Below are 27,317 nucleotides of genomic sequence, written 5' to 3' on the forward strand. Positions count from 1 at the left end.
GTCTAAAGGACCAGTGTCTGAGTAAATGAGACTCACCAAACTTTCTCCTGATGAATCAATGGAAACCCTGAGTCAGATGGGTTCTCTCCAGTTTGTGCTCTCAGTCCTCGGGCTGGTTCACTTGCTACTGTTCCCTCATCTTCAGTCGTGGTTCACTTCCAGTTGTGGGTTTTTCTTCCAATAAAACTCTCACCGCAGGTCTAACTTTAACATGAAAGATAATGAAGCATGTCAACAATACAAAGGAGAACAAAATATTTCTGCTCACTGAAATCTAAACATTGAAGACAAATATAATGATCTCAGTGAACAAATCTGTAATTGTCCCTGACAAGTCACAAGACTTGATTTGGGATAGGAAGGACTCATCGTTCAGTCATGGTAAGATATGAGATGGAGGAACAGAATTAGGTGATTTGATCCATCGAGTCTGCTCCAGCACTCAACCATGGCTGAGATTTATTCCAACACTATATTCCTGCCTTCCTCCTGTAACCCTGAAGCTACTTAGCAATCATGAATATATTAATCTTTGCCCTAAATATACACAAATGGGAGCCTCAACCACACTCAGTGGCAACAAATTCCACGCATCAGCCATCTTTTGGCTGAAGAAATTTTTCTCATCTCAGTTTCTTTATTCTGAGACTGTGCTGTCAAATCAGACTCTCTGTGTAATGGAAACGTCCTCTCCATGTCCACTGTATCCAGGCTTTTCAGCATTCAGTCAGTTTACTTAACCACACACCTGCTTTCACCACCCCGTTAAAGGCTCCTCATTCATAAAGCCGATCATTTCTGAGATTACTCATGTGAACCTTGTTAGCAACAACCACACTGAACACATTTTCACGTATAACAGACAATCAGGAAATGTAAACCATTCCAGGGTGAACGTAATAAAAAGAAACTGGAATCACCAGAATCACTCAACAGGAGAGGAGCTGCTGTGGGCAGAGCAACAAATTTAACGATTCAGGTTCACAATCCTCTGTCAGAATGCATTCACAATTTTCCATTTTTAGTGCAGACCGCCAGCAACGTGAGTTCCTGTTTGATTTCCACTGCCTGACAGACAGGTGACAGTGAGGAGGAATTTCCATACACAGTTTGAACACTGAACCCCCAGGTCTATTTCTACTGGTGTAAACACAGAACAGCCCATTTGATCACAGCCTCTCCTTGTGAGGGATGGAATACAAACTCATTCTCTCCTCAGATTAACAGCCATTTCTTCCAAAGGAACTCCAGATATGAACATTTGATCCCAGACCAGAAATATTCGCTCAACACCTCATAAACCTGGGTCCATTTTACTTGGATCTAAAACTGTGATATCCCAGGACCCAACCTCACAGAGCCACACAGCTGGACGTGTCACTTACCCACACTGAGAGTCTCACACATCGTCCCCACATCTCTCACTGGGTGATGCAGTCAGGGATTCCCCCACAACCAATGTCCAGCTGCTTGAAATTTCTGCTTCATTGCAGAAGTACGACCACCCAGCCCCATCTGTAGAAGCAGTGACCAATGTCAAAGCCAAAACACCAACAGTTCCATATCCCTGGAATGCCGATCACAGAATTATATCCCAAGCACCAACTCTCCCAGTACTCTTTGCTACCAGTAAAATGCTGCAGTGTGTCAGCCAGTCACAGTTCACAACTAGCACCTCCACACCAATGCACAACAGAACTGGAACCTGATGACCCTTTGGCATTCCAGCTCACAAAAACTGATTCCAGAAATAACTCAGCAAGGCCAAAGCTGTAAAAGAACACATTGCAATGAAGACAAGTGTTAGAAGAAAGATTGCTGATATATATTATTGAAGAGGTGTAATGCAGGGTGGACCAAGGTTGACCCAGATGGTTGATATACATCACTAAAGCTGGGGGGGAGAGAGACTGGACAGAGGTTGAACAAGATGGGCAGGGAATGAGCAAATGGAACCAGGTGGAGAAGAGTTCAAGGAGGATCAGTGATGGTTCTCCAGCAATACATAGATACAGAATTAATAGTACACACTACCGTATAAAAGATCTTAAAATGACAAAGTTAGAACAAACAATAAGAACTTTGGCATTTACAATTTGACCCTCACCAAATTTTTATCAGCACACCATAGAAAGTTTCCCATCTGGGCACTTCAACCCCTTGCATGGTAACTACTCTGCCCGTGACTGTAAGGAACTGCAGAGACCTTTGGATACAGATCAGCACATCACAGAAACCATTCTCCCCCCTAGACTTCCCAGTCCCTCGGTAAGCAGGCAGTGAAATCAAACATCCCCTCAACCTGGGACGTCCTCCCTCACCCACCCCAGTCAGGGAGAAGACACAACAGCCATAATGCTCAAGGACCGACGCGAGGAGCCTCAGGAATCGAGGCGAGTTGGGAGAAGTTAACGGGACTCAGTGGCCAACATCAGATTCCCCAACACAATATGGATGAAGCATCACCACACATCCCGGGAGCGTCAAACATACCACGTGATCGTGCGTCGCAAAGCGGAGGGCGGGGCAAATCTGCTGGAAGCAGCCTCACATGACCTGTTGGCGGGACTGCTATTTCAATTCTGCGGAAATATACAGCCTGGGCTCCTGGTTTGAATCGTTCAATGCAGATTAAGTGAAGTCTACACATTTTTGACGAGCCCAGATAACTGGGTACTAAATGAGTAATCGGCCCTCAGTTCCGGGCTCACGGCCAACATCGGATCTTCCCGCTCAGGATCTATACTCACCAATGGGAAAGTGATATCTTCGGCCCGCAAACAGTGACCCCGACGCCCGGGTCCCCAAGCGAGGAAGCGAGGACACTTTCCCGCACTCACAGACGATCCGCTTCAGCACTGGAGGAGAAAGGTAAACACCGCTCACTCGGAGACTGTGAGCATGCGCGAAGTGATTATTGCATCATCCGGAGGGCGGGGCCTCGGAAACAGACGCGCAGATGCTGCCCATCTGTGGTTAAGTGGGAGGGGCGAACAGGCTCACGTGACGTGTGTGTGTGCGTGTGTGTGTGTGTCTCTCTCTCTCTCCCTCTCTAACTCTCTCTCTCTTCCCCACCCCACCCCCAGCCCAGGCAGAGCATTCCAGCTACCCACCACTCTGTGGAAATAAACAAACTTGCCCCTCACATCTCCTCTCACCTTGAATGTATTAGACATTTCAATCCCCTGGAAAATTATATCATCTGTCCACTCTATCTATTCCTCTCGTAATCTTATAAACGTTCATCCAGTCTCACCCCAGCCTGCGCCGCTCTGTACAAAACAAAATAAGTGTGTCCAACCTCTCGTTATAGCTCATGCCCTCTAATCCAGGCAGTATCCTGGTAAACCTCCTCTGCGCCCTCTCCAAAGCCCCGACATCCTTCCGAGATTGGGGGCGACCAGAACTGTATGAAACACTCCAGATGTGGTCTAACTAGTTTTATAAAGCTGTGTTACAAACTGTAACGTTTTAGAAACGAACCAGCAGCAATAGAGATCACACTAGAGTCTGGTTTTGATGTTAAAATCGTTATCTTTATTAATACCTACTTATTACATAGTAACTTAACCGTATAAAGGAAAGTTAACAGTGTTATGTGTATATATGTGTAAATATAACTCTCAAACTATCGAGCCTGAGGGAACAAAGCTTAGAGTCTTGAGACGGTAAAGTAGGAAAGTTCAGTAATCCACGGAATAAATGATGGGAGAGAGATATTTGTAATCCAGGGTGAAACGTAGAGAAAAGGCCGTTACACCAAAATAACCGTCGTCGAAGTTCTTATTCGTTGAATCCGTCCACATACAAGTTATCAGCGAAAGTGACCTGTCACAGGAATACGGTTTTCCAGGGGTTACCACACAACATACTCAGGCAAGGGTTAACACTAGCGGTCCCCCAAGATATTCCAAAATCCACTCCTGTGGATATTATGAAGTGATAGCCACACACATTCGTTGTGGTTCCGTGTACCGATGATCAACCCATTCTTGTGGGCATAGGAGAGTTCCAAGCCTCAGCTGCGACAGACTGAAGCTATCAGCTTTTCCAGTCCCTCTCTCTCTCTCTTTAGACTGGCCGACTGCCTGTCTGCAGATCGCTCTGTCTCTCTTATGGTTAAATCCACAGTTAGCGCCGTCAGCCTGTGACTGACGTCATAGTCCCGCCTCCTCACTCCGGCGCTCTTAAAGACACAGTCACAGTCCGACCGCAGGCTCGCAACAGCCGCAACACAACTTCCCGACTTTTCAACTCAGTGCTTCAACTAATAAAGACAACCACGTCATTTGCCTTCTTAACCACCCGATCAATCTGTGCAGTCTCTTTCAGGGAGCGATGAACCTGGAGTCTAAGATCCCTCTGATCATCAACACTGTTCAGGGTTTCGCATTTCACAGTGCACTGTCTCATACATTCGACTGACCGAGCTGCCAAGATGATCATCACTAATTAAATCTCACTGAGATTTCTCAGATCCTGTTGAATTTATTGCCAAGTGCACAAGTACGGGAAGGTACAGGTACAGAGAAACACTGACTTGTGGCAGCATCACAGGCAAGTACATTCAGATAACACACAGAACACAAATTATACGATTCTCTGTCCGTCACAATCTATAAATATGTTTTATGTCATTAACAGTATATAAAATACATTGTGTCAGGATAAATATTAAAATGTGAATTTTGTGTCAATAACAAACTTGGAAATGTTGAATTTGGTCCCTGTTTCCATTCCTCCTGTAGTCCACAACCAGCTCCTTTGTTTTTGTCACCATGAGGGAGAGGTTGTGTTCTTCACACCACTGTGTTGGGGTGATGACTTCTTCTCTGTAGGCTGCTTCGTTGTTATTTGAGATTAGTCCAGTCAGTGTAGTGTCGTCAGCAAATGTAATTAGCAGATTGGAGCTGTGGGTGGCGACACAGTCATGGGAATACAGGGAGTAAAAGAGGGGGCCAAGGAGACAGCCTTGTGGGGTATGAGTGCTGAGGGTCAGAGAGACAGCGGTGAGGGAGTCCACTCTTACCACCTGCCGGCGATCTGACAGGAAGTCCAGGATCCAGTGACACAAGGCAGGGTGAAGGCCGAGGTCTCTGAGCTTCTTGTCGATACTTCACGCCTTCGTATGGCTACCGCTCTGCCCATGACTGCAAGGAACTGCAGAGAACTTTGGAGAGCAGAGAACATCAGAGAAACAAGCCTCCCCTCCATGGACTCTTCCTACACTTCCCCTGCATCGGAAAAACAGGCCGTGTACTCAAAGATCCTCACAACCTGGACATTCTTGCTGCATTCCTCCCCATTTTAATTGTGTGGAAATATTAGACAGACTGAGCTTCTGCTTTGGAACCTCAGAAGGAAACTTAACTGAACTATTGTCATTTCTGAGGAATGCAGGTAAATAGAAAAGGCTTCAATCTCACATTACGGTCTGCGGTAACTGGGATCAGGTGACCGGTGGTGGTTCTCCCATATCAATATCAGAATCAGGTTTAATAGCACTGGCATATGTCATGACATTCGTTATCTCTGCGGCAGCAGTAGAACCTGATTCATAACAATAGATTTTAATAACGATGAATTACAATAATGTACATATTAAATAGGTAAATTACGTAAGTGGTGCAAAACAAAAATGAAAAAAAATGTAATAAACTCTTTTAATTGTGTGGAAATTCTGGAGCAAAGCTTAACTAAACTGTACAAGTTTATGAGAAGCTCAGAAAAATAGGAAAGGCTAAATTCTCACATGAATGCTCTGTGTTAAATGTTTCACCAATATGGTGACTGAAGGCAGCTGCAGGTTCGTGAGGGACTGTTACTGTCAGAATCTGCAGTTATTGTGGCTGCTCATCGCACCCAGGACTGAACCCTGGTCACTTGAGCATTGGAGGAGTCTGTTCTGCTGATGTTAGCCTTAAACTGGACTGATGTTTAATATTGTGGATCTGTGAAAGATAAATCAGTTCTGTATCAAATCCCGTGTCTCAAGTACTTACTGTCTCTACCACACTCACAATGTACACTAGAGAGGCCAGTCGGCCCATCTGGTCCCTGCCCATGTTTCTGTTCCATATCAGTATATCAAAATCTATCCCTGCCGTTCCCCTCTCACTCTCCCTGTGATGACAGGTTGCAACTAGTCACCACTCCGTGGGATAGGAGATTTCCCTTGAATTTCAGAGAATCATAGAAATCTACAGCACATTACAGACCCTTTGGCTTAAAATGATGTGACAACCATGTAACTTACTCTAGAACCTGCCTAGAATTACCCTACCGCATAGCCCTCTATTTTCCTAAACTCCATGTACCTATCTAAGAGTCTCTTAAAAGACCCGATTGTATCCGCCTCTATCATCGTCGCAGGCAGTGCATTCCACACACACACCACACTTTGTTTAAAAAACGTAGCTCTGACATCTCCTCTGTACCTACCTCCAAGCACCTTAAGCCTATGCCCCCTCGTGTTAGCCGTTTCAGCCCTGGGAAGAAGCCTCTGGCTATCGACACGACCAATGCCTCCCATCATCCTACACACCTGCATGAATTTCCTGCATGCTTCTGTCCAGGCTGAATAACGCGATGAGCTCACTGTGGTTTTAACGTTCTTCGGGGCTCTGGACTAAGGTGGTTAAGCTCCTTCTTCCCTGATCTTTTCAATGTTTTGTGTCATTTTCACTCATTTCAAAGGTCTGTGCCTCAGACAGCTGGGTTGGTTGAATGAGCCTCTAAAGTCTGACAGCAGATGAGCGAGTGAATCTTCGATGGTGTAGAGTCAGAAACCAAAAAGTTAACAGCCTGAGTCAGGGCTTTGGGGCTCCAGGAAGAGATGGGAATTAAGAGTTTACAAGGACAAGGAGGAAGAGGAATCCAACCAGCAGAATATGGCTACAAATGAAAGATCAGAAACACTTTGAAACTGTTTGATTGAAAAAAAAGGTGGTTAATTTCAGCAAAATACTGGAGGAAATCAACAGATCAGGCAGCAAATGTGGAGAGGAATAAATAGACAACGTTTAGGCCGAGCCCCTTCAGCATGCCCAGACTGTGTACTACTCTGCTTAGTTGCTGCCTGAACTGCAGAGTTCCTCCAGCATTTTGTGTGTATTTGTTTACATTTCCATCAACAGTAGAATCTCTTGTGTTGTATATCTGCATTTGTAACAAGGTTCCACTTTGGCATTAGACACGCGGAAAGCTTGTTGACATTAAGTGTATTGCTTATGGGAGCTGCTTTCTGCATTAAAAGAGCTGCCGAGTTTTCTACACAAAAAAAAACTGAGGTATGGGCATGGAACCGGTGCTTGCAGAAACTTTTAATGGCACCGTGATTACCCAGAAAGCTCTGCGAGGAATTTTCGCCGTCGATGAAACACCGATCGAATGCACAGGCTGTTCCCGAATATCGCGCATGCGCGCGGTACACAAAGGCCTTGAGGAATCGGCACCAGGTAAGAGATATTCCCCGGCTGCGGGTGGGGGTTTTCAACACCGAATTCGGGACAATTGCTGTGAGCTCCGGACACCGTGGGCCGTAATCCCGGGGTAGTCCTGCTCTCTTCCCTCTCTCTCAGCCCCACGATCTGTACACGGGCCCCGGGGAGCTTCCGGCTGATGAGGGAATGGGAACCGGTGGATCTCTCAGACAGAGCTGAGCTCCAGCTGTCTAAATGCAAGGATTAGGAACTCGGAGAAAGGGGACAAAATCTTTTACATCAGCTGTTGAGAAAATCACCTTCCTTCTCCCTCCAATCACAAACAAGAGAAAATCTGCAGATATTGAAAATCCAAGCAACACACACAAAATGCTGGAGCAACTCAGCATTAGTACACTTTTCCATAGATGCTGCCTGGCCTGCTGATTTCCTCCAGCATTTTGTGTGTGTTGCTTGTTCTACCTCCTCTTGTTCTGGACCTTTCTACCCGTGGGAACATGTTTTGACCCATTCTCTCTGGGTACATAATGATATCAAACACCTTTGTCCTGAGCAACAAGTAGCTTTCACATCACAAATGTGCCAGACTCCAATGAGACAGACTACTGCCCTTCTCTTCATATTCATTGGCCGTCAGTCACCTGGGGGAGGGTTCAGGGGAAATATTTATGTACAATACAGAAACTGGTATTACCTGTATGTATTGTGGCGATGCAAAAGTTGCTGGAGAATTTGCAAGTGGGAGGAAGTGGAGTAATATTTGGAAATCTGACTTTTTAAAGCATCATTTAGCGAGCAAATCAGATATGGACGGTGTGCAAAAGGTCTGGCGAGAAAATCCTTCATAACCCTCTACAGGCCTGCTATATAGGTTGTGTGAGAGTGCAGATGAACTCGATGAAACCCAGAGGAGATCAAAGTTCTCATTTGCTAGCTGTTAAAATAAATACCTCTCTCTTTAAAGTTCAGTGTGAACATGTTGTTGTCAATGGGTAAAAACTGCACAGGCAAGATTTTTTGGCACACCGGTCATTACAAATTAGATGGGACATTGGTGGGAAGGTGAGGAGACTTCCAGTGTCCTTGACACCCTCACCTGCTAGGTATGCATCCAGCTGCAGCTTGTAACCTCGCACGTTAGGGAGTTGGAGCTGGAAATGGTTGAATTCCAGATTATCCAGGAGTTGGTGAGGGTGATAGATATGACATGAAGAGAGGTGAATTCTCACCCACAGGAATCTGGGTGAGAGTCAGGAAGGCGAATGAGGTTAATTAGCCATTGCAGAGTACTCTTGTTGCCATCCCACACAACAACACTTTAGAAACTGTTGGGGGGGGGGGATAACTTGGCAGGGGAGTGTCAAAGAGCTGATAGGGGATTTGTTAGCAGAGATCAAATATCCTAGTGGTAAGGCTTGCTAGTGCTAGTGTGTGGTGGGGGAGGGGTGATGGTGGTTAAACTAAATTTGCAGAGGGGATTGGAGTCAGAATGCCAGAACAGATGGTGGAGAGGGTGAATTGAAATGACATGCATCTTTAATTAACATGAGGAGTAGAAATCTTTACATTACTTCTCTATCTAAATGTGCAATGTGTAATTTCTAGTAATTTATAATAAATAGTACATAGGACAGTCATTAAAACATAGAAATACAATTGCATCAGTATGAATTAATCAGTCTGACGACCTGGTGGAATGAGCTGTCCCGGAGCCTGTCGGGCCTGGCTTTTATGCTGTGGTACCGTTTCCTGGATGGTAGCAGCTGGAACAGTTTGTGGTTGGGGTGACTCAGGTCCCCAATAATCCTTCGGGCTTTTTTACGCACCTGACTCTGTAAATGTCCTGAATAGTGGAAAGTTCACGTCTACAGATGCGCTGGGCTGTCCGCACCACTCTCTGCAGAGTCCTGCGATTGAGGGAAGTACAGTTCCCATACCAGGCAGTGATGCAGCCAGTCAGGATGCTCTCAATTGTGCCCCGGTAGAAAGATCTTCCATACCAAACTTCATCAAGCATCTGAGGTGGAAGAGGCGCACAGCCACATGACACACAGCCAGGATGTACAGACCACATGAGTTCCTTGGTGATGTTTATGCCGAGGAACTTAAAGCTGTTCACCCTGTCAACCCCAGATCGATTGATGTCAATAGGGGTCAGCCTGTCTCCATTCCTCCTGTCATCCACAATCAGTTCCTTTGTTTTTGTGACATTGAGGGAGAGGGTGCTTTCTTTACACCCAGACAGATGTTGTTCAGACAAAGTCAGCAATCAAATGGTTGAGCATGGTGTGATGAATGTGCTGAGCTGTGTATATCACAATGCAGGAAACGTCATAGGAAAGCCAGATGAGCTCAGGACAGGGAATCATGATATCGTAGCCATTACTGGGACTTGGTTGCACCCAACAGTCTGAGGGATTTAGAGGAACACATTTCTAGAGAGATTACACCCCATGCCAAGAAACAAAGGTGGATTCAGTAAGTGATTATAACTTTCCATATGTTGACTGGGACTCCCATACTTAAAAGGACTAGATGGGGTAGAGTTTGTCAAATGTGCCCCTAATTAGGGCTGGTGACAGAAATTAGTGATTATAATGCTATTAGATCTAAAGTAATTATGGAAAAAGAGAGGTCTAGACCATGAGTTGAGATTCTAAATTGGAGAAAGGTTAATTTTGATGGTATCAGAAAGGATCTAGAGGAACAGATTTGTCGAGAGATTGCAGAATATGCCAAGAAAAAAATATTGATATAGTAAGCAATTTTAACTTTCCAAATATTGACTGGGTCTCCCATACTGTCAAAGGTCTAGCTGGGGTAGAGTTTGTCAATTGTGTCCTCAATCAGCATGTAGAGTTCCCAATGTAGAAGTGTGCAATAAGCTGTTAGGAAATGATCCAGGGCTGGTGATGGAAATTAGTGTATGGAAACACTTTGTATCTAGTGATCATAATGCCATGAGATTTAAAGTAAATATGGAAAAAGAGAAGTCAGGACGACGGGTTGAGATTGTAAATTGGAGAAAGGTCAATTTTAATGGTATCAGAAAGGATCTGACAAGTGTGGTTTGTGACAGGCTGTTTTCTGGCAAAGGAGTACTTGGTAAGTGGGAATTCTTCAGAAGTGCAATCTTGAATGTGCAGAGTTTGTGTGTGCCTGCCAAATTAAAAGTTGAAAGGTCACTGGTGCAGGGGTCCCTGATTTTCAAGAGATATTGAGGCCCCGGATATTTTGTTCCTCTAAATGCCTCAGACTTTTGGGTGCAACCAAGAAACATTAATGGTTACAAATCATAATTCAATGCCCTGAGCATATCTCATTTTTTTTTTTTAGTTGTCTTCTGTAAGTTTTAAAAAACTTTGCAATAGTTTTTGTTCTATTATTTGCCCTCTCTTTGGCTTTTATGTTGGCTTTGGCTTCTCATTTCAGCCATGGTTGTGTCCTCCTGCCTTTACAATGCTTCCATTTCTTTGGGATGTATCTATCACTCAGCTCCCGAATTGCTCCCAGAATCTCCAGCCATTGCTGCTCTGTTGTCATTCCTACCAGTTTCCCCTGACAATCAAGTTTGGCCAGCTTCTCTGTCATGGGGACATGGAGAAGTTCCATGGAACAGGCCATTCGGCCCATTTAGACAATGCCAAAAATACTTAAACTCTAATGCAATGTCCTACACTGGGACCACAGCCCTCCATACCCCTACCATCCAGGTACCTATCCAAACTTCTCTTAAATGGTGAAATCGAGCTGGCATGAATCACTTGTGCTGGCATCTCATTCCACACTGTCACGAGCATTTCAGTGAAGAGTTTTTCCACATGTTCCCCTTGACTTTTCACCTTCCTCACTTACCCATGACCTCCAGTTGTTGTCCCACCCAACCTCAGTGGAAAAAGCCTGCTGCATTTACCCTATCTCTACCTTCATAATTGTGTATACTTCCAACAAATCCTCAGAGCAATGTATAATTTCCTTGTTTATGTTTAGAGCGTTTTTTACGTGTGTAAGATGATGAGGGGTATTGATCATGTGGATAGCCAGAGGCTTTTTCCCAGTGCTGAAATGGCTAACGCGATGGGGCACAGTGTTAAGGTGCTTGAAAATATGTACCAATGGGATGTCAGGGGTAAGTTTTGCACACAGAGAGTAGTGGATGCATGGAATGCACGGCCAGCAGCGGTGGTAGAGGCAGATACAATAGGGTCTTTTAAGAGACTCGGATAGGTACATGGAGCTTAGAAAAATAGAGGGCTATGATTTAGGGAAATTCCAGGCAGTTTCTAGAGTAGGTATCAGGATTGGCAGAACATTGTGGGCCGAAGGGCCTACAATATGTTGTAGATTTCTCATTCCTATGTTAAACAGCAAAACAACATTGGCTGTTCTCCAATCCTCTGGTACCTCCCCCTATCACTAAGGATGATTTAATTATCTCTGCTAGGGCCTCAACAATTTCTGCACTTACCTCCTGTCGAGACCAAGGGAGCACCTTGTCATGCCCTGGAGATTTATCCACCCTAATCTGCCTCAGGATAGCAAGCATCTCCTCTTTTAATCTGTACAGGGTCCATGATGTTAATGCCATTGCCCACACTTCCATAGACTCTGTGTCCATCTCCTGGGTAAATAGAGATGATCTTCCCCGTCTGCATTGGTTCCAAACATGGATTACCATTCTGGTCTTCCAGAGGACCAACTTTGTCCCTTGCAATACTTTTACTCTTAATCTATCTCTCGAATCACTTAGGATTATCCTTCATCTTTCCCGTGAGGGCAACCTCATGCCTTCTTTCAGCCATCCTGATTTACTTCTTCTTTGTTCTCTTGCATTTATTCTTCATAAGAACCTACCCGCTATCCCTATTATGTAACTCCCTCCATTTTGTGCTCAATACCAATGTCTCAATATCTCTTGGAAACCAAGGTTCCCTATAGTTTCTATCTTTACCTTTTATTCTGACAAGCACATACCCGCTTTGTACTTACAAAATATTGCTTTGAAGGCCTCAATTTACGAAGCACACCTTTGCCGTAAAGCAGCCTGTCCCAGTCCACAGTTGCCAGATCCTAGTGTCATAATTCAGATCCATACCCTGAACACATCCACCTTTCCTACGATGCTCCTTGTATTGAAATATATAGGGCTCAGCATATTCACTGCACCATGCTCAACTTTTTCATTCCTGACTTTGTCTGAGGTCTGAACAACATCTGTTTCCACAACCCCTCCATTATCTGTTCTGTTATCCAGGCTCCCATTCACCCTGCAACTTCAGTTTAAACACCACCCTACCCCCAACTCCCACCATACAACTCTGTCACCCCTTTGGCTTTCATCTCCCAGATCAATAAAAAGGAGGTGCATACCAGGTACAGGCAGATAGGAACAAATGGGGTACTTATGAAATACAGGAAATTCAAGTTAAAATAAAAGAAGGCATGAGGTTGCCCCAGCAGACAAGATTTAGGAGACTCCTCAGTGATTCTGCAGACATGTTAAGAGCAAAAAGATTGCAAGGGGAAAATTAATCCTCTGGAAGATCAGAATGATAATCCATATGAGGAGACCAAGTAGATGGGGGAGATAGTTTTTTTGCATCCGTATTTACACAGGAGTTGGACACAGTCTATAGAAGTGAGGCAAAGCAGCATCGACTTCATGAACCCTGTACAGATTACAGAGGTGGAGGTGTTTGCTGTCTTAAGGCAAATTACCATGGATAAATCCCCAGGGTCTGATAAGTTGTTCCCTGGGACCCTGCGGAAGACAAGTGCAGAAATTATCAGGGCCCAAGCACAAATATTTAAATCATCCTCAGTGTCAGGTGAGGTACCGGAGGACTGGGGGACAGCCAATGTTGTTCCACTGTTCAAGAAAGGCTCTAAAAATAAACTAAGAAATTGTATGATGGCGAGCTTGACATCAGTAGAGGGAAAGTTATTGGAATGTATGTGCAGGAACCGGATATATAAGTATTTGGATAGATGTGGACTGATTAAGGATAGACAGCATGGCTTTGTGCACGGTAGGTCATGTCTAACAAATCTTATAGAATCTCTCGAGGAAGTTATCAGGAAAGTGGATGAAGGCAAGGCAGTGGATGTTGTCTACATGGACCTTAGCAAGGCACTTGACAGAGTCTCATATGGGAGGTTGCTCAAGAAGGTTCAGTCACTCAGCATTCAAGATGATATAGTAAACTGGATGAGACACTGTCTTTGGGAGAAGCCAGACTGTGGTAGCAGATGGTTGTCTCTCTGACTGGAAGCCTGTGACTAGTGGTGTGCAATAGCGATCAGTTGGATCTGTTGTTGTTTGTCATCTATATCAATAATCTGCATGATAGTGTGGTTAACTGGATCAGCAAAGTTGTGGATGACACCAAGATTGGTGGTGTAGTGGACAACGAGGAAGACTATCATGGCTTGCACTGCTATCTGGACCAGCTGAGAAAATGGTTTGAGAAATGAAAATGGAATTTAATGCAGACAAGTGTGAGTATTGCACTTTGGTATGATCTACCAAGGGAGGTCTTTCACAGTGACTGGTCGGGCACGGAGGAATGTTGTAGTAGAAAGGGACCTGTGAATACAAGTCCTTAATTCACTGAAAGTGGTATCACAGTTAGATAGGGACGGAAAGAAGGATTTCAGCCCATTGGCCTTCATGAACCAAAGTACTGACAAAAATAGATGGATGTTATGTTGATTTATAGAAGACATCGGTGAGGCTGAATTTGGAGTATTGTGTGCGGTTTTGGTCACCTACCTGCAGGAAAGATGTAAAAGAGGTTGAAAGAGTTCAGAGGAAATTCACAAGGATGTTGCCAGGTCTGTAGGACTTGGGTTATAAAAAAAGATTGAACAGGTCAGGACTTTATTCCTTGGAACATAGAAGATTGAGGGGAGATTTGATTGTGATGGAGGGGCATAGATAGGGTAAATGCAAGCTGGCTTTCTCCACTGAGATTGGGTGGGACTACAACCAGAGACCATGGGTTAAGGGTGAAAGGTGAAACATTAAGGGGAACATGAGGGGAAACTTCTTCACACAGATGGTTATCCAGATGTGGAATGAGCAGCCAGCACAAGTGGTGCATGCGAGCATGATTTCAACATTTAAGAGGTGTGTATGGGTACCTGGATGGTAGAGGAATGGGAGTAGACAGTTTAAATTGTTCAACGCAAACTAGGTGGCCCAAAGGGTCTATGTTGTAACTTTCTATGACTGTGACAAGAACCTGAAATATTACAAAAAATCACCCTAAGTACTTTTAACAGCTGTGCAGACCAACCATTCATCTCGGCAGGAAGTTTTTATATGGCGTTAAAACTGTGGCGCTTTAAGTTAATAATACATAAAAGAAAATCCCAGCTGCACGTCATGAAAGACTATTTGCGTGATAATGTTTCAGTTACTGTGGGGCCAGGCACTCATGCAGCTCAGTAGGAACAGGGAATAATACCAATGGAGAGAGTCAAACTGAGCCAAGGCATGAATTGGAGATGGCAGAAATGCCCCATTCTTATAGAGACAGGAAGAGCGTCAGGGAATTGATGGTCATTCCAGATACCAGCATTGTGCCCAGACAGAAGATGATTTCTCTGTCCAACTTGGGTTCAACCTCACTGTAACAGTGTGATACCAGATCAAACCGTGGCAACTCAAGTGATCTCATCTGAAATGTTGTCCTTCACCCATTGATGGAATTTGTAAATCTTTTTACAGGTTAAAAACGAGAAGGAATTTGCTCCAGGATTCTCAAACACGGCATGCCAGTTTTGCTGCCTCTGTCTAGGTATTTAAGAAGTGGAGCAAGGGATTCAAACAACCATCCTTCTTGCTCAGACTGCGGGGAGGGATTCACTCAGTCATTTGACCAACTGGCATGCCCAACATTTGACAGAGGGGAAAGACCGTTCACCTGCTCAGACAGTGGGAATGGATTCACTCGGTCATCTCAATTGAAGGTACATCAGCAGGTTCACACTGGCCAAGGCCATTCACCTGTTCTGTGTGTGAGAAAGGTTTCAGTCGGTCTTCCCACCTGTGGACACACCAGTCAGTACAGACCGGGCAGAGGCTTGTCATATGCTGAATTTCTGGGAAAGGAATTCACTCAGTCATCTGACCTAGTGGCTCACCAGTGAGTTCACACCGGGGAGTGGATGTTCAGCTGCTCAGACTCTGGGAAGGGATTCACTTGGTCATCTAACATAATGGCTCACCAGCGAGTTCACACCAGGGAGCAGCCGTTCACCTGCTCGGACTGTGGGAAGGGATTCACTTTGTCATTTAAGCTACTGACACACCAGTCAGTTCACACAGGAGAGAAGCCGTTCACCTGCTCAGTCTGTGGGAAGGGATTCACTCGGTCATACAACCTGCAGAGTCATCAGCGAGTTCACACAGGGGAGAAGCCGTACACCTGCTCAGAATGTGGGAAGAGATTCACTCAGTCATTCTACCTACAGAGACACCTGCAAATTCACACTGGGGAGAAGCTGTTCACCTGCTCAGTCTGTGAGAAGAGATTCACTCACCCTTTCACCCTACAAAGACACCAGCGAGTTCACACTGGGGAGAAGCCGTTCACCTGCTCAGTCTGTGAGAAGAGATTTACTCACTGTTTCACCCTACAGAGACACCAGCGAGTTCACATTGGGGAGAAGCCGTTCACCTGCTCAGTCTGTGGGAAGAGATTCACTGATTCATCCACCCTACAGAGTCACCATCGAGTTCACACTGGGGAGAAGCCGTTCACCTGCTCAGAATGTGGGAAGGGATTCACTCAGTCATCCAACCTACAGAGTCATCAGCGAGTTCACACTGGGGAGAAGCCATTTACCTGCTCAGAATGTGGGAAGGGATTCACTCAGTTACACAACCTACAGAGTCATCAGCGAGTTCACACTGGGGAGAAGCCGTTCACATGCCCAGACTGTGGGAAGGGATTCACTCGGTCATCCCAACTATTGTCACACCGGTCAGTTCACACTGGAGAGAAGCCATTCTCCTGCTCAGAATGTGGGAAGGGATTCACTCAGTCATCCCAACTACTGGCACACCAGTCAGTTCACATTGGAGAAAGGCCATTCACCTGCTCAGTCTGTGGGAAGGGATTCACTCAGTCATCCCACCTACAGAGTCATCACCGAGTTCACACAGGGGAGAGGCCATTCACCTGCTCAGTCTGTGGGAAGAGATTCACTGCGTCATCCCAACTGAAGGTACATCAGCGGGTTCACACTGGGGAGAAGCCGTTCACCTGCTCAGTCTGTGGGAAGGGATTCTCTCAGTCATCCCAACTACAGACTCATCAGCGAGTTCACACTGGGGAGAGGCCATTCACCTGCTCAGTCTGTGGGAAGAGGTTCACTCAGTCATCCCAACTACAGATTCATCAGCGAGTTCATACTGGGGAGAAGCCGTTCACCTGCTCAGAATGTGGGAAACGATTCACTCAGTCATCCCAACTACTGGCACATCAGTCAGTTCACAGTGAGGAGTGGTCTTTCACCTGCTCAGAATGTGGGAAGGGATTCACTCAGTCATCCCAACTACTAGCACACCAGTCAGTTCACACTGGAGAGTGGCCACTCACCTGCTCAGACTGTGGGAAGGGATTCACTCGGTCATCCAACCTACTGGCACACCAGTCAGTTCACACAGGGGAGAGGCCATTCAGCTGCTCAGAATGTGGGAAAGGATTCACTCATTTATCCAAGCTACTGGCACACCAGTCAGTTCACACCGGGGACAGGCCATTCACGTGCTCGGTCTGTGAGAAGAGATTCACTCAGTCATCCTACCTACAGAGACATCTGCGAGTTCACACTGGGGAGAAGCCATTCAACTGCTCAGAATGTGGGAAGAGATTCACTCACTCTTCCACCCTACAGAGACATCAGCAGGTTCACACCGGGAAGAAGCCATTCACCTGCTCAGAATGTGGGAAAGGATTCACTCAGTCATCCCAACTACTGGCACACCAGTCAGTTCACAATGGGGAGTGGTCGTTGTTATGAATCCCTGGGTTTCCTTTGCTGTGGACTGTCATCTTAAGAGAGAGAGAGAGAGAGAGATATTAAGGCGAATCAGTCTGACTTACGGCTTGTTTACATCGCTCGCAGCTTGTTTAGTTTTAACTGAGGACACAGACACTCAGAGTCAGACAGAGATGAAGGAGAAAAAAATGGAAGGATCGACATAAGGGAACTAGTGGCCAAGGGTCACTGTTTAGAACTTTCCAATGCCCACAAGGGTGGGTTAATTATCGATTCAGCGAACGTTGAATGTGTGGTTGTCACCTCATTTGATCCATAGGAGTGGATCGGATTTGGGGTATCCTGTGAAGACCACACCCTTGCCTAGGTGTGGTGTGGTAATTCACTTGAAGACGATACGCCTTGTGACAAGTCACTTTTGGAGATAATTCGTATGTCGATTTGGAACGACAACGGATAAAATCTACAGCAGCTGTTCTCCACTTTTACCACCATGAACCTGTGGAATTCGACATAATTGCCTTCTCTCGATATTTACCCTGGATTACAAATATCTCTCTCTCATCATCTATTCTGTGGATGAACAGAACTTTCATACTTTACCATCTCAAGACTCTTAAGCCTTGTTTCCCCAGAGCTCAATAGTTTGGGAGTTATATTTACACACATATATACACGTAACACTGTTAACTATTGTTATCTTGCTTAAGTTACTATATTATAAGTCAATACTAATAAAGATAGCAGTTTTCACCTTAAAACCAGATGTAGTCTATTGTTGCTGGTTCATTTCTAAAGCGTTACAATTCATAACAAAATTGGGGCCTGCATCCAGGATATGAACAAATTTGGTGGTGTATTGATTGATTAATTATCAGTTTCATTGGGGAAATCTGTTTAGATTTATTTGTGTGTGGAAAATCAGCAGCAATGGATGTTGATAGATTTCTGGAACCACCAACATCTGAGGCATTAGAGGACGTCAGTAGCATTGAGTTGTTGAGTACTGCTAAAAGGTTCAAACTTGTTCCGGTGAAATCAACAATGAGGAGGGCATAGATGCAGAAGATAATAGCTGAGCATTATGTATCTGAGGGTGTGTTTAAACCGGAGGAGTTGGAGGTGTTTCATGAAAGTAAACCTAGTGAGCTTGAGCTCCCGTACAAGTTAGAAAAGTTAAAGATGGAGGCTGCGGAAAGGCAGAGGCAGTTTGAGGCTAGAGAGGCAGGAAAACAGAGGGAGGAAGCAGAAAGACAGAGGCTGTTTGAGCTGGAAAAGATAGAGAGATTGCTGCAAAGGGGTCTAGTGTTAGACTCTAGTGATAAGTTTGAGGCCAGTCAGGAAGTTAAATTGGTACAGTACCTCCATTTGACGAGGCAGAGGTTGATAAATACTTTCAGCATTTTGAGAGGGTTGCTCAGAGTTTAAAGTGGCTAAAAGAGGCTTGGCCTATTCTCTCACAAAGTGTAATTAAGGAGAAGGCTCAGCAACCCTATTCTGCTTTGACAGTTGATGAAGCAGCTGATTATGACATTGTGAATGAGGCTGTGCTCAGAGCTTACGAGTTGGTCCCAGAAGCATACAGGCAAAATTTAGACATTTGAGGGAATCTGTAAACCACACTTATATATAGAATTTGCTTATGAGAAGTTTGTGTGTTTTGACCACTGGTGCACATCTAAAAATGTAAATGATGTTTTTAACAGCTTGAAAGAGTTGGTTTTAATTGAAGAATTCAAAAGGTGCATCCCTGATGACATAAAGACATACTTAGATGAAAAGGATGCTGCCACTTTGCAGGAGTCTGCTAGATTAGCAGATGAGTTTTCTTTAACTCATAAGGTTAAATTTACCCTGAGTAAAAGCTTCCGAAACAGTATCAGGGATAACCAGGGTAAACTGGAAATTAAAGCTGGGACTAGTGACAAGAGTAAGGATGAAGGGAAGCAGTTGAAGGAGAAATATTGTGGTCTTACTATTTACTTGCTACTATTGTAAGAAGGCTGGTCATATGATGCTAATTGTTCCATCCTGAAGAAGAAAAAGGAAAAGGAGGCAGCCCCAAATGCCTGTGATCAGCAAGTTGAAGCACTGATAAATCCGCAGGGTTCTGAACATTCTCTTGAGGCTCAGTTAAGGACTGAGAGGTCTGACCGAGTTGAGAGGGATTCGATCGTTTTATGTCAGATGGGTTTGTATTAGTGAAGGAAGGGTCAGCCCTGGTACCAGTGAAAATTCTTTGAGATACTGGGGCTTCTCAGTCACTTATATTAGACAGCGTTCTAAAGTTTGGTGATGAGACTGACATTGGTGAGGTAAATCTTATTAAGGGTATTGGGGGCAGCATGGTTTCTGTGCCATTGCACAGGGTAACTTTACAGTCAGGGTTGGTTTCGGGACCTGTTAAGATCGGATTATGCTCCAGTTTACCAGTGGAAGATGTTACAAACGTTTGTACTTTGCTGTTAGGGAATGACCGGGCAGATGGTAAAGTTGTTCCTGCAGTGCAGTTGACAACTAAGCCAACCACTGACGATCCACAGATGGATTTTAACATTTATCCTTCCTGCGCAGTATCTCCAAGTATGGCTAAAATGTCTGCCAATGCAGAGAGTTCTGTGCAGCATGATTCTGATACCCATGATAGCCAAAATCGGGATTCAGGTTGTGATGAGTTGTCAGGGACATTTTCTGCCTTCACTGTTTCAACAGGATTCAGGTATGTCTGATGAGAAAGATTTATCCCTGTGTAGGAGGGAGTTTATAGCAGAACGGAACCGAGACCCTGAGATTGAAGCTTTAAAAGAAACAGCTCTCTCAGATGATGAGATTAAGAAAGTGCCAGTAGGATATTATCTCAAGGATGGAGTGTTAATGAGGAAGCGGAGACCACCTGCTATACCTGCGAGTGAGGAATGGGCAGTTGTTCACCAAGTTGTAGTTCCTGAAGTTCATAGGACTGAAAGTTTAACTTTGGCCCACAGTATGACCTCAGGTGGCCATTTTGGAGTGAATAAAACTGTAAACAGGATTATGAAAGATTTTGACTGGCCTAATTTGAGGAAAGATGTTGTGACCTTTTGCAGAACCTGTCACACTTATCAATTTGTGGATAAACCTAATCAGGTCACCCCAGTGGCCCCACTCCGGCCTATACCTGCATTCGGTGAACCCTTTTCCAAAGTTATAGTGGATTGTGTTGGCCCATTGCCAAAGACTAAAGCTGCCCATCAGTGTTTGCTCACTATTATGTGTACTGCATCCAGATTCCCAGAAGCAATAACTCTCAGAAATATTAAAGCTAAAACTGTGGCGAAGACTCTGAACAGGTTTTTTACTTTATTTGGTTTACCTAAAGAAATCCAGTCTGATCAAGGAAGTAATATTACATCTGGATTGTTTCAGCAGGTCGTTTATAAACTCGGAGCTAAACAAATTACATCGTCTGCATACCACCCGGAATCACAAGGGGCTTTAGAAAGATTTTATTCTACCCTCTAAACAATGATTAAGACATACCATATTGAAAATGGAAAAGAATGGGATGAAGGAATACATTTGCTTTTGTTTGCAGTAAGAGTGTCAGTACAGGAGTCACTGGGTTTTAATCCATTTGAAATTGTATTTGGTCATAGAATGAGGGGACCTTTGAATTTGATAAAGGAACAGTGGATTGATGGGTATGTACATGTTAACTTGTTGGACTTGTTTTGAGTTTCAAAAATAAACTACAGCAAGCCTGTAGTCTAGCAAGACAAAACTTAAAGATTTCTCAAAACAAAATGAAGTGTTGGTTTAATAAGTGGACTTGTGAAAGAAAATGTTAGGGTGGGGGATAAGGTGCTTCCCTATTTCCAATGTTGAAAAATCCACTTCAGGCAAAATTCAATGGACCATATGAAATAGTCTCTCAAATTAATGATGTAAATTATGTTATTAAAACACCCAACCAATGTAAACCAACATAGGTGGCACACATAAATATGATAAAGCCTTATTTTGACAAGCAGGCACCATCTGTGAGTGTTGTTGTCAAAACATATGAATCTGGCAACCCTGAGAATGAAACAATTGACTCGTCTGAGACTTTTCACAAGCCAAACGTGGTCCCAGTTAGGGTAATGAACTTGGTTGTTCTGGAAAACATTGATAACAAGTTGGCTCATCTGCAGCCAAAGCAACAGCAACAGCTGAAGGAATTAATTCTGAAGTCCTGATGTTCCCAAGGAAACCATGGTGGCAGTACATGACCTAGATATTGGTCAAGCCAAACTGATTAAACAATGCCCATATCACATGAACGTAGAAACGTGTAAATTGGCTGAGCAAGAAATTGAATATATGCTGAAAAATTATATTATTAGGCCTTCAAAATCAAATTGGAGCTCACCCTGCGTTATTGTGCCCAAACCTGATGGTAGTGTTAAATTTTTCACTGATTATAGGAAGGTAAATGCAGTAACAAAAACAGATGCCTATCCTATCCTTCGGGTGATGATTGCATCGATAAGATTGGAAAAGCTAAATTTCTTACAAAGGTTGATCTGTTGAAAGGATATTGGCGTGTTCCATTGACGGACAGAGGTAGAGAAATTTCTGCATTTGTGACACCTTCTGGGTGGTATGAATACAATGTTTTGCCGATTGGAATGAAAAATGCTCCAGGAACATTCCAGAGAATGATTGATTCTGTAATTTGAGGGTTAGAACACACAGGTGCCTATATTAATGACTTAGTCACAGGGAGTGACACTTGGGAAGAGCATATCTCTGCAGTAGAAAAGCTGTTTGACAGGCTTTCCCAGGCCAGCCTTACAGTTAACTTTAGCTGAGAGTGAATTTGGCAATGCCACTGTGACCTACCTTGGCTATGTAGTAGGTCAAGTCAAGTTGGCACCTGTTTAGGCAATTTCTGAAGTTCCTATTCCAACTGATAAGAAGGCTCTTAGGTGGTTTCTGGGAATGGTTGGATAATATCGTAAGTTTTGTAAGAACTTTGCTGATATTGCTCTTACTCTGACTAATCTCCTGAAGAAGGGTGAAAAGTTTGTCTGGACCGAACCCTGTCAGGATGCATTTGATCAATTGAATGTTATTATTTGAGATGAGGCCAATCAATGTAGTGTCTTCAGCAAATGTATTTAGCAGATTGGAGCTGTGGGTGGCGACACAAGTCATGGGTGCACAGAGAGTAAAGGAGGGGGCCAAGGAGACAACCCTGTGGGGTATGTGTCCTGAAGGTGAGAGAGACAGAAGTGAGGGAGCCCACTCTTACCACCTGCCGGCGATCTGACAGGAAGTCCAGGATCCAGCTACACAAGGCAGGGTGAAGGCCGAGGTCTCTGAGCTTCTTGTCGATACTTCACGCCTTCGTATGGCTACTGCTCTGCCCATGACTGCAAGGAACTGCAGAGAACTTTGGGGAACAGAGAACATGAGATAAACAAGCCTCCCCTCCATGGACTCTTCCTACACTTCCCCTGTGTCGGAAAAGCAGGCTGGGTACTCAAAGATCCTCACAACCCGGACATTCTTGCTGCAAACCCGCTCCCCCATCAGGGAAGAGATACAAAAGCCTTACAGCGCGTACCACCAGGCTCAAGGACGGCTTCCTGTCTGTGGTTATAAGCCGGATGAATGATAAAATGGACTCAACCCTACAATGTAAATCAATGCATGACCCTGCACCATGTCTATCTGCACTGCACTTTCTCTGCAGCCATAATGCTTTCTTACAGTTATTGTTTTGTCGTATAACAGTTCAATGTACTATCGTAATGTACTGATCTGTGTGGATGGTACGTCAGGCAAGATTTTCACTGTAGCTCAGTATGTGATGATAATAAACAAATTCCCCATTTTAATTGTGTGGAAATATTAGATAGACTGAGCTTCTGCTTTGGAGCCAGAAAAGGAAACTTAACTGTTGTCATTTCTGAGGAATGCAGATAAATAGAAAAGGCTTCAATCTCTCATTACGATCTGCAGTAACTGGGATCAGGTGACCGGTGGTGGGTCTCCCAGAACAATTATCAGAATCAGGTTTAATAGCACCGGCATTTGTCATGAAATTCATTGTCTCTGCAGCAGCAATAGAACCTCATTCTTAACAATAGATTTTAACAATTGTGATTTAAAATAAGAATATACATATTAAATAGTTCAATTATATAAGTAGTACAAAATAAAAATTTAAAAAATGTAATAAACTAGTTTAATTGTGTGGAACTATTTGACGGACTGGGTTGTTGCTTTGGAAATTCTGGAGTGAAGCTGAAGTTAACTGTACTAAACTATAACTAAACTTATGAGAAGCTCAGATAAATACAAAAGGATAAATTCTCCTATTAATGGGTCACACACCCATAAAAATTGGCTGCACTTCAGCAGGTAAAAACAGTGGAATGAAACATGATGAAAATATTGCAGAAAAAGTCATTGTCCACCCACAATGCGAGGACGTAACAGATCCGGATCTCACTGCCTTGTCTGAACAGGCGAAAGATGAAGCTACACGGACACATAGAGCAGTGACCGGAAGATGCTGCAGATCTGCGGGAAAAAGTGAACAGGAAATGGGATCAGGTGACGGGTGGAGGGTCTCCCACCTGAGCCGGTGACTTTGCTCCTCGCCCCTCACATGCTGCCCGACCCATTTCATTTAATTTCATTTAAATCAGTCCATGTTTATAAACACTAATTTCTATTCACATTCCTCCGGCCTCACTGGACAGCAACACTGAAACAGCAACACTGAAACAGCAGGAGGTGGCCATTCAGCCCCTCTAACCATCAACAAGATGACGGCTGCTCTCCCATCTCAGCCACATGTTTCTGCCTGATCCTCATTTCCTCGATCCCTCCGGTCTCCACACATCTGCCGGCCTCTGTTTTATGTGAGGACAATCACTGAGTCTTCACCACCCTCTGTGGTGGGGATTTACAGACATTCACCACCCTCGGAGTGGAGACATTTCCCCTCATCTCAGTCCCAGACAGTCCACCTGCTTTTTCAGAGACTGGGATCCCTGGTTCAACCGGTAATGATGTTGTGCATTTCAATGTGTTCACCTCTCAGTCCTCGATTCTCTAAATGAAAGGGTTATCACATTTGATCTTTCTTCAAATGATGACCCCACCACTCCAGGGATCAGTCTGGTGAATCTTCATTGCACTCTCTATAACAAATACTCTCTAACCTCTTTGTTAATCCTCTATGGAATTAATTTCCATTTTCTGCAGCCCCGTGTTGCCCCAACCACTCACCTCCCACCCCTGTCACTATTTCCACCTTCCCACCTCCCCCTCACCTGGACCCACCTCTCACTCCCCAGCTCTTGCCCCATCCCCACCCCTCACCTCTTTTCTCGGACTATTTCCCGTCCACTCTCAGTCCAGAGGGAGGGTCTCGGCCCGAAATGTTGACGGTCCATTTCCCTCCACAGATGCTGCCCGACCCACTGAGTTCCTCCGGCAGTTTGTTCTTTGGTCTGTATAACCCGTGTTAGTGTGGGGAGCGGGATTTTACACCATATTCCCGGTGCAAACTCAACAAAACACAAATAATTGTCACTTTGCCCGGACCATTGGCCCCGCTTGCAGGACAACAGTCTGCCGGTGTTTGCCCCCAATGTGGTGAATCGCCACCACCGTGGGCTCAGACATTTCCACAGATGAGCCCCTCCTGTCCCCACCGGGACAAACATCCTGTCCGCCCCCTCTCTCACCGTCTTCATCCTCTCCCTCCCCGGGGAAACGGCATCAAACCGACGGGCCGAGCGGTCTCCTCCTACCTCTCAGCGATACATCAGACTCCGGCCGCAGGAGACGCTTCACAAACGCCCCAACTTCCCTCGGAGGGAAATGGAAATAAATCAGAAAGCGGACATTTACTTTGGGATTTGTTCCGCTTTAACGGAGTAACGCCCACTCGGCTGGTCCGCCACCACTATTGGTTGTAACCAGTGATTGACATCGCTTCGCACCAATGGGAATAGCGCAGCTCTGCTTTCAATTCAATTCCTCTGTTGACTGCTCGGGGTGGGTGGGCGTGGCTCGTGCTTAGTAGCTCAGACGTTAAACCGAAAAAGCTCGAGCACAGCAGTGCGTGTGTGACGTAAGGCACCGTGCTCGTGACAGCAGATGCAGATACGGGGAGACCATAGGTGACGTCAGGCGCGTGGGGGAGGGGCTGCTGTGTGACGTCACGTGAGGGGAGCGCTTCAGTTTTAAAACACCTTTTGTTGGGTCCGATCTGGAACAACAAAATTAAATTCGGGTTTCATCGGGAGCGGATCCGGTGTTGTGAGATGTGTCCGGCTGTGCCGTGTTGTTGGTGGAGTGGGCAGCGGGGTGTTTGTCTCCGGGCTCTCCTCAGCCCCGGTTTTCACTTTGCGACCGAGCCCGGGCCGTGGATCAATTCCTTGTGGTTCTGCAGGGGGTTTGGGGCGAAGGGACAGTCTGTCTGTCTGTCTGTCTGTCTGTGTGGGTCGGGGTTATGAGTGGGTCCCGGGACAAATTAACTTGTAAACACCGGACCATCTGGTGAATTGGATCAGACAGCTTCGCTCGCCTGTCCTTTCAGGAAACAACAATTCTCTCTTCATATTAATGACTGTCTAAACTTGCTGTGAACAAGATTATGTGTTACAAGATTGTGAGTTACAGAGTCCAGGACAGCTGTCACCGTCATGGGCTGCGAGTGCAGACAGGGATTGGGGTCACTGAGCTGTGCATCAGAGAAGGACACGGGTTTGTACAGCCTCCTGTGGGGTAGAAATGTCCACACGGTGAATTCGGATCTGCTGGCACATCGGGAGTCTGAAAGGGAAAGGGAATAGGGAAGGGGCTGAGCAGAGAGTTTTAACAGGGGTGGAGGGGTACAGGAGCTGTCTGATAGATCGTTTTAATTGTTTTTTATAATCTCACAGATGGTGACTGAGGAAGAAGCTTGTTGACGGAGGATACCCGGAGGGGAGCGGCTCAGACACGGAATCAGGAATTGAATGAAATTGACTTTATTTCTTACATCCATCAGGAGTAAAAATCTTTACTTGACGTCTCCATCTAAATGTGCAACGTGCAATCATAGTAATTTATAACAGTTTATAATAAATAAAACAGACAATGTAATATAGAGTACACTCAAATCAGCGTGAGTTCATCAGTCTGTCGGCCTGGTGGAAGAAGCTGTCCCGGAGCCTGTTGGTCCTGGCTTTTATGTTGCAGTACCGCTTCCCGGATGGTATCAGGAGAGTGACAGTGATGTGATTTCCTGTGTCACGGGTACAGACAGTCATCTCAAGTGAGGAGTTTGTGTGGAGATGCAGCTTCTCTGGAGGTGGAGGAAAGAGGACACACCAACAGGTGGAACCAGCTGTGGGAAGACATGGTTTGTCAGGTCTGACGATGAGCTGAATGTACCATAACCTTCAGACTGAATCAGAAAACCATTCTGAGGGTATTTGAAATGTCAGAATCAGGGGAGATGTGATCACATGTGCAGAGGGCAGGGGTTGTGTCTCCATCAGAACCTCAGTGAGATGGTTCAAGTTACAATGTGCAGGAATGAAAACACAGTGTTGGGTGCTGGATTTAATCATTGATTCTGACACAGTGAGAGGGTTAGTTTCGTTGTAAGGAGGCAACATTACTGTCCCCTTACTGTCTTTCCTCTCCACCCCATCCTCCCTCTCACCCCCACATTGGACATAAGTTCAGGGTGAAAGTGAATACTTTGAGGGGAGTCTGAAGGGGAATTCTTCACTCAGAGTTTGGTGGGAGTGTGGAATGAGCTGCCAGCAGAAGTTGTGGATGTGGGTTCGATTAAGACACTAAAGAGAAATTTGGGTGATGAGATGGATG

The 27,317-nt window shown here is 45.0% G+C and overlaps 1 protein-coding gene across 1 annotated transcript; it reads left to right on the forward strand.

The window, feature by feature from the left end:
- Window positions 1-7,412: 7,412 nt before the first annotated feature.
- On the forward strand, window positions 7,413-18,284 carry LOC140206962 (uncharacterized). The gene is made up of 2 exons (XM_072275254.1): window positions 7,413-7,457; window positions 15,175-18,284. Exon 2 carries the CDS (start codon window positions 15,615-15,617, stop codon window positions 17,472-17,474), a length of 1,860 nt encoding a protein of 619 aa, XP_072131355.1. The 5' UTR covers window positions 7,413-7,457; window positions 15,175-15,614; the 3' UTR covers window positions 17,475-18,284.
- The last annotated feature ends 9,033 nt before the right edge of the window (window positions 18,285-27,317 follow it).

This window comes from Mobula birostris, chromosome 13 (genome assembly GCF_030028105.1).
Source record: "Mobula birostris isolate sMobBir1 chromosome 13, sMobBir1.hap1, whole genome shotgun sequence".
Classification (NCBI taxonomy): domain Eukaryota; kingdom Metazoa; phylum Chordata; class Chondrichthyes; order Myliobatiformes; family Myliobatidae; genus Mobula; species Mobula birostris.

What these genes read in the sequence shown, in the direction of transcription:
- LOC140206962 (XM_072275254.1), top strand. Translation starts at nt 15,615, where the DNA reads ATGTTCAGCTGCTCAGACTCTGGGAAGGGATTCACTTGGTCATCTAAC.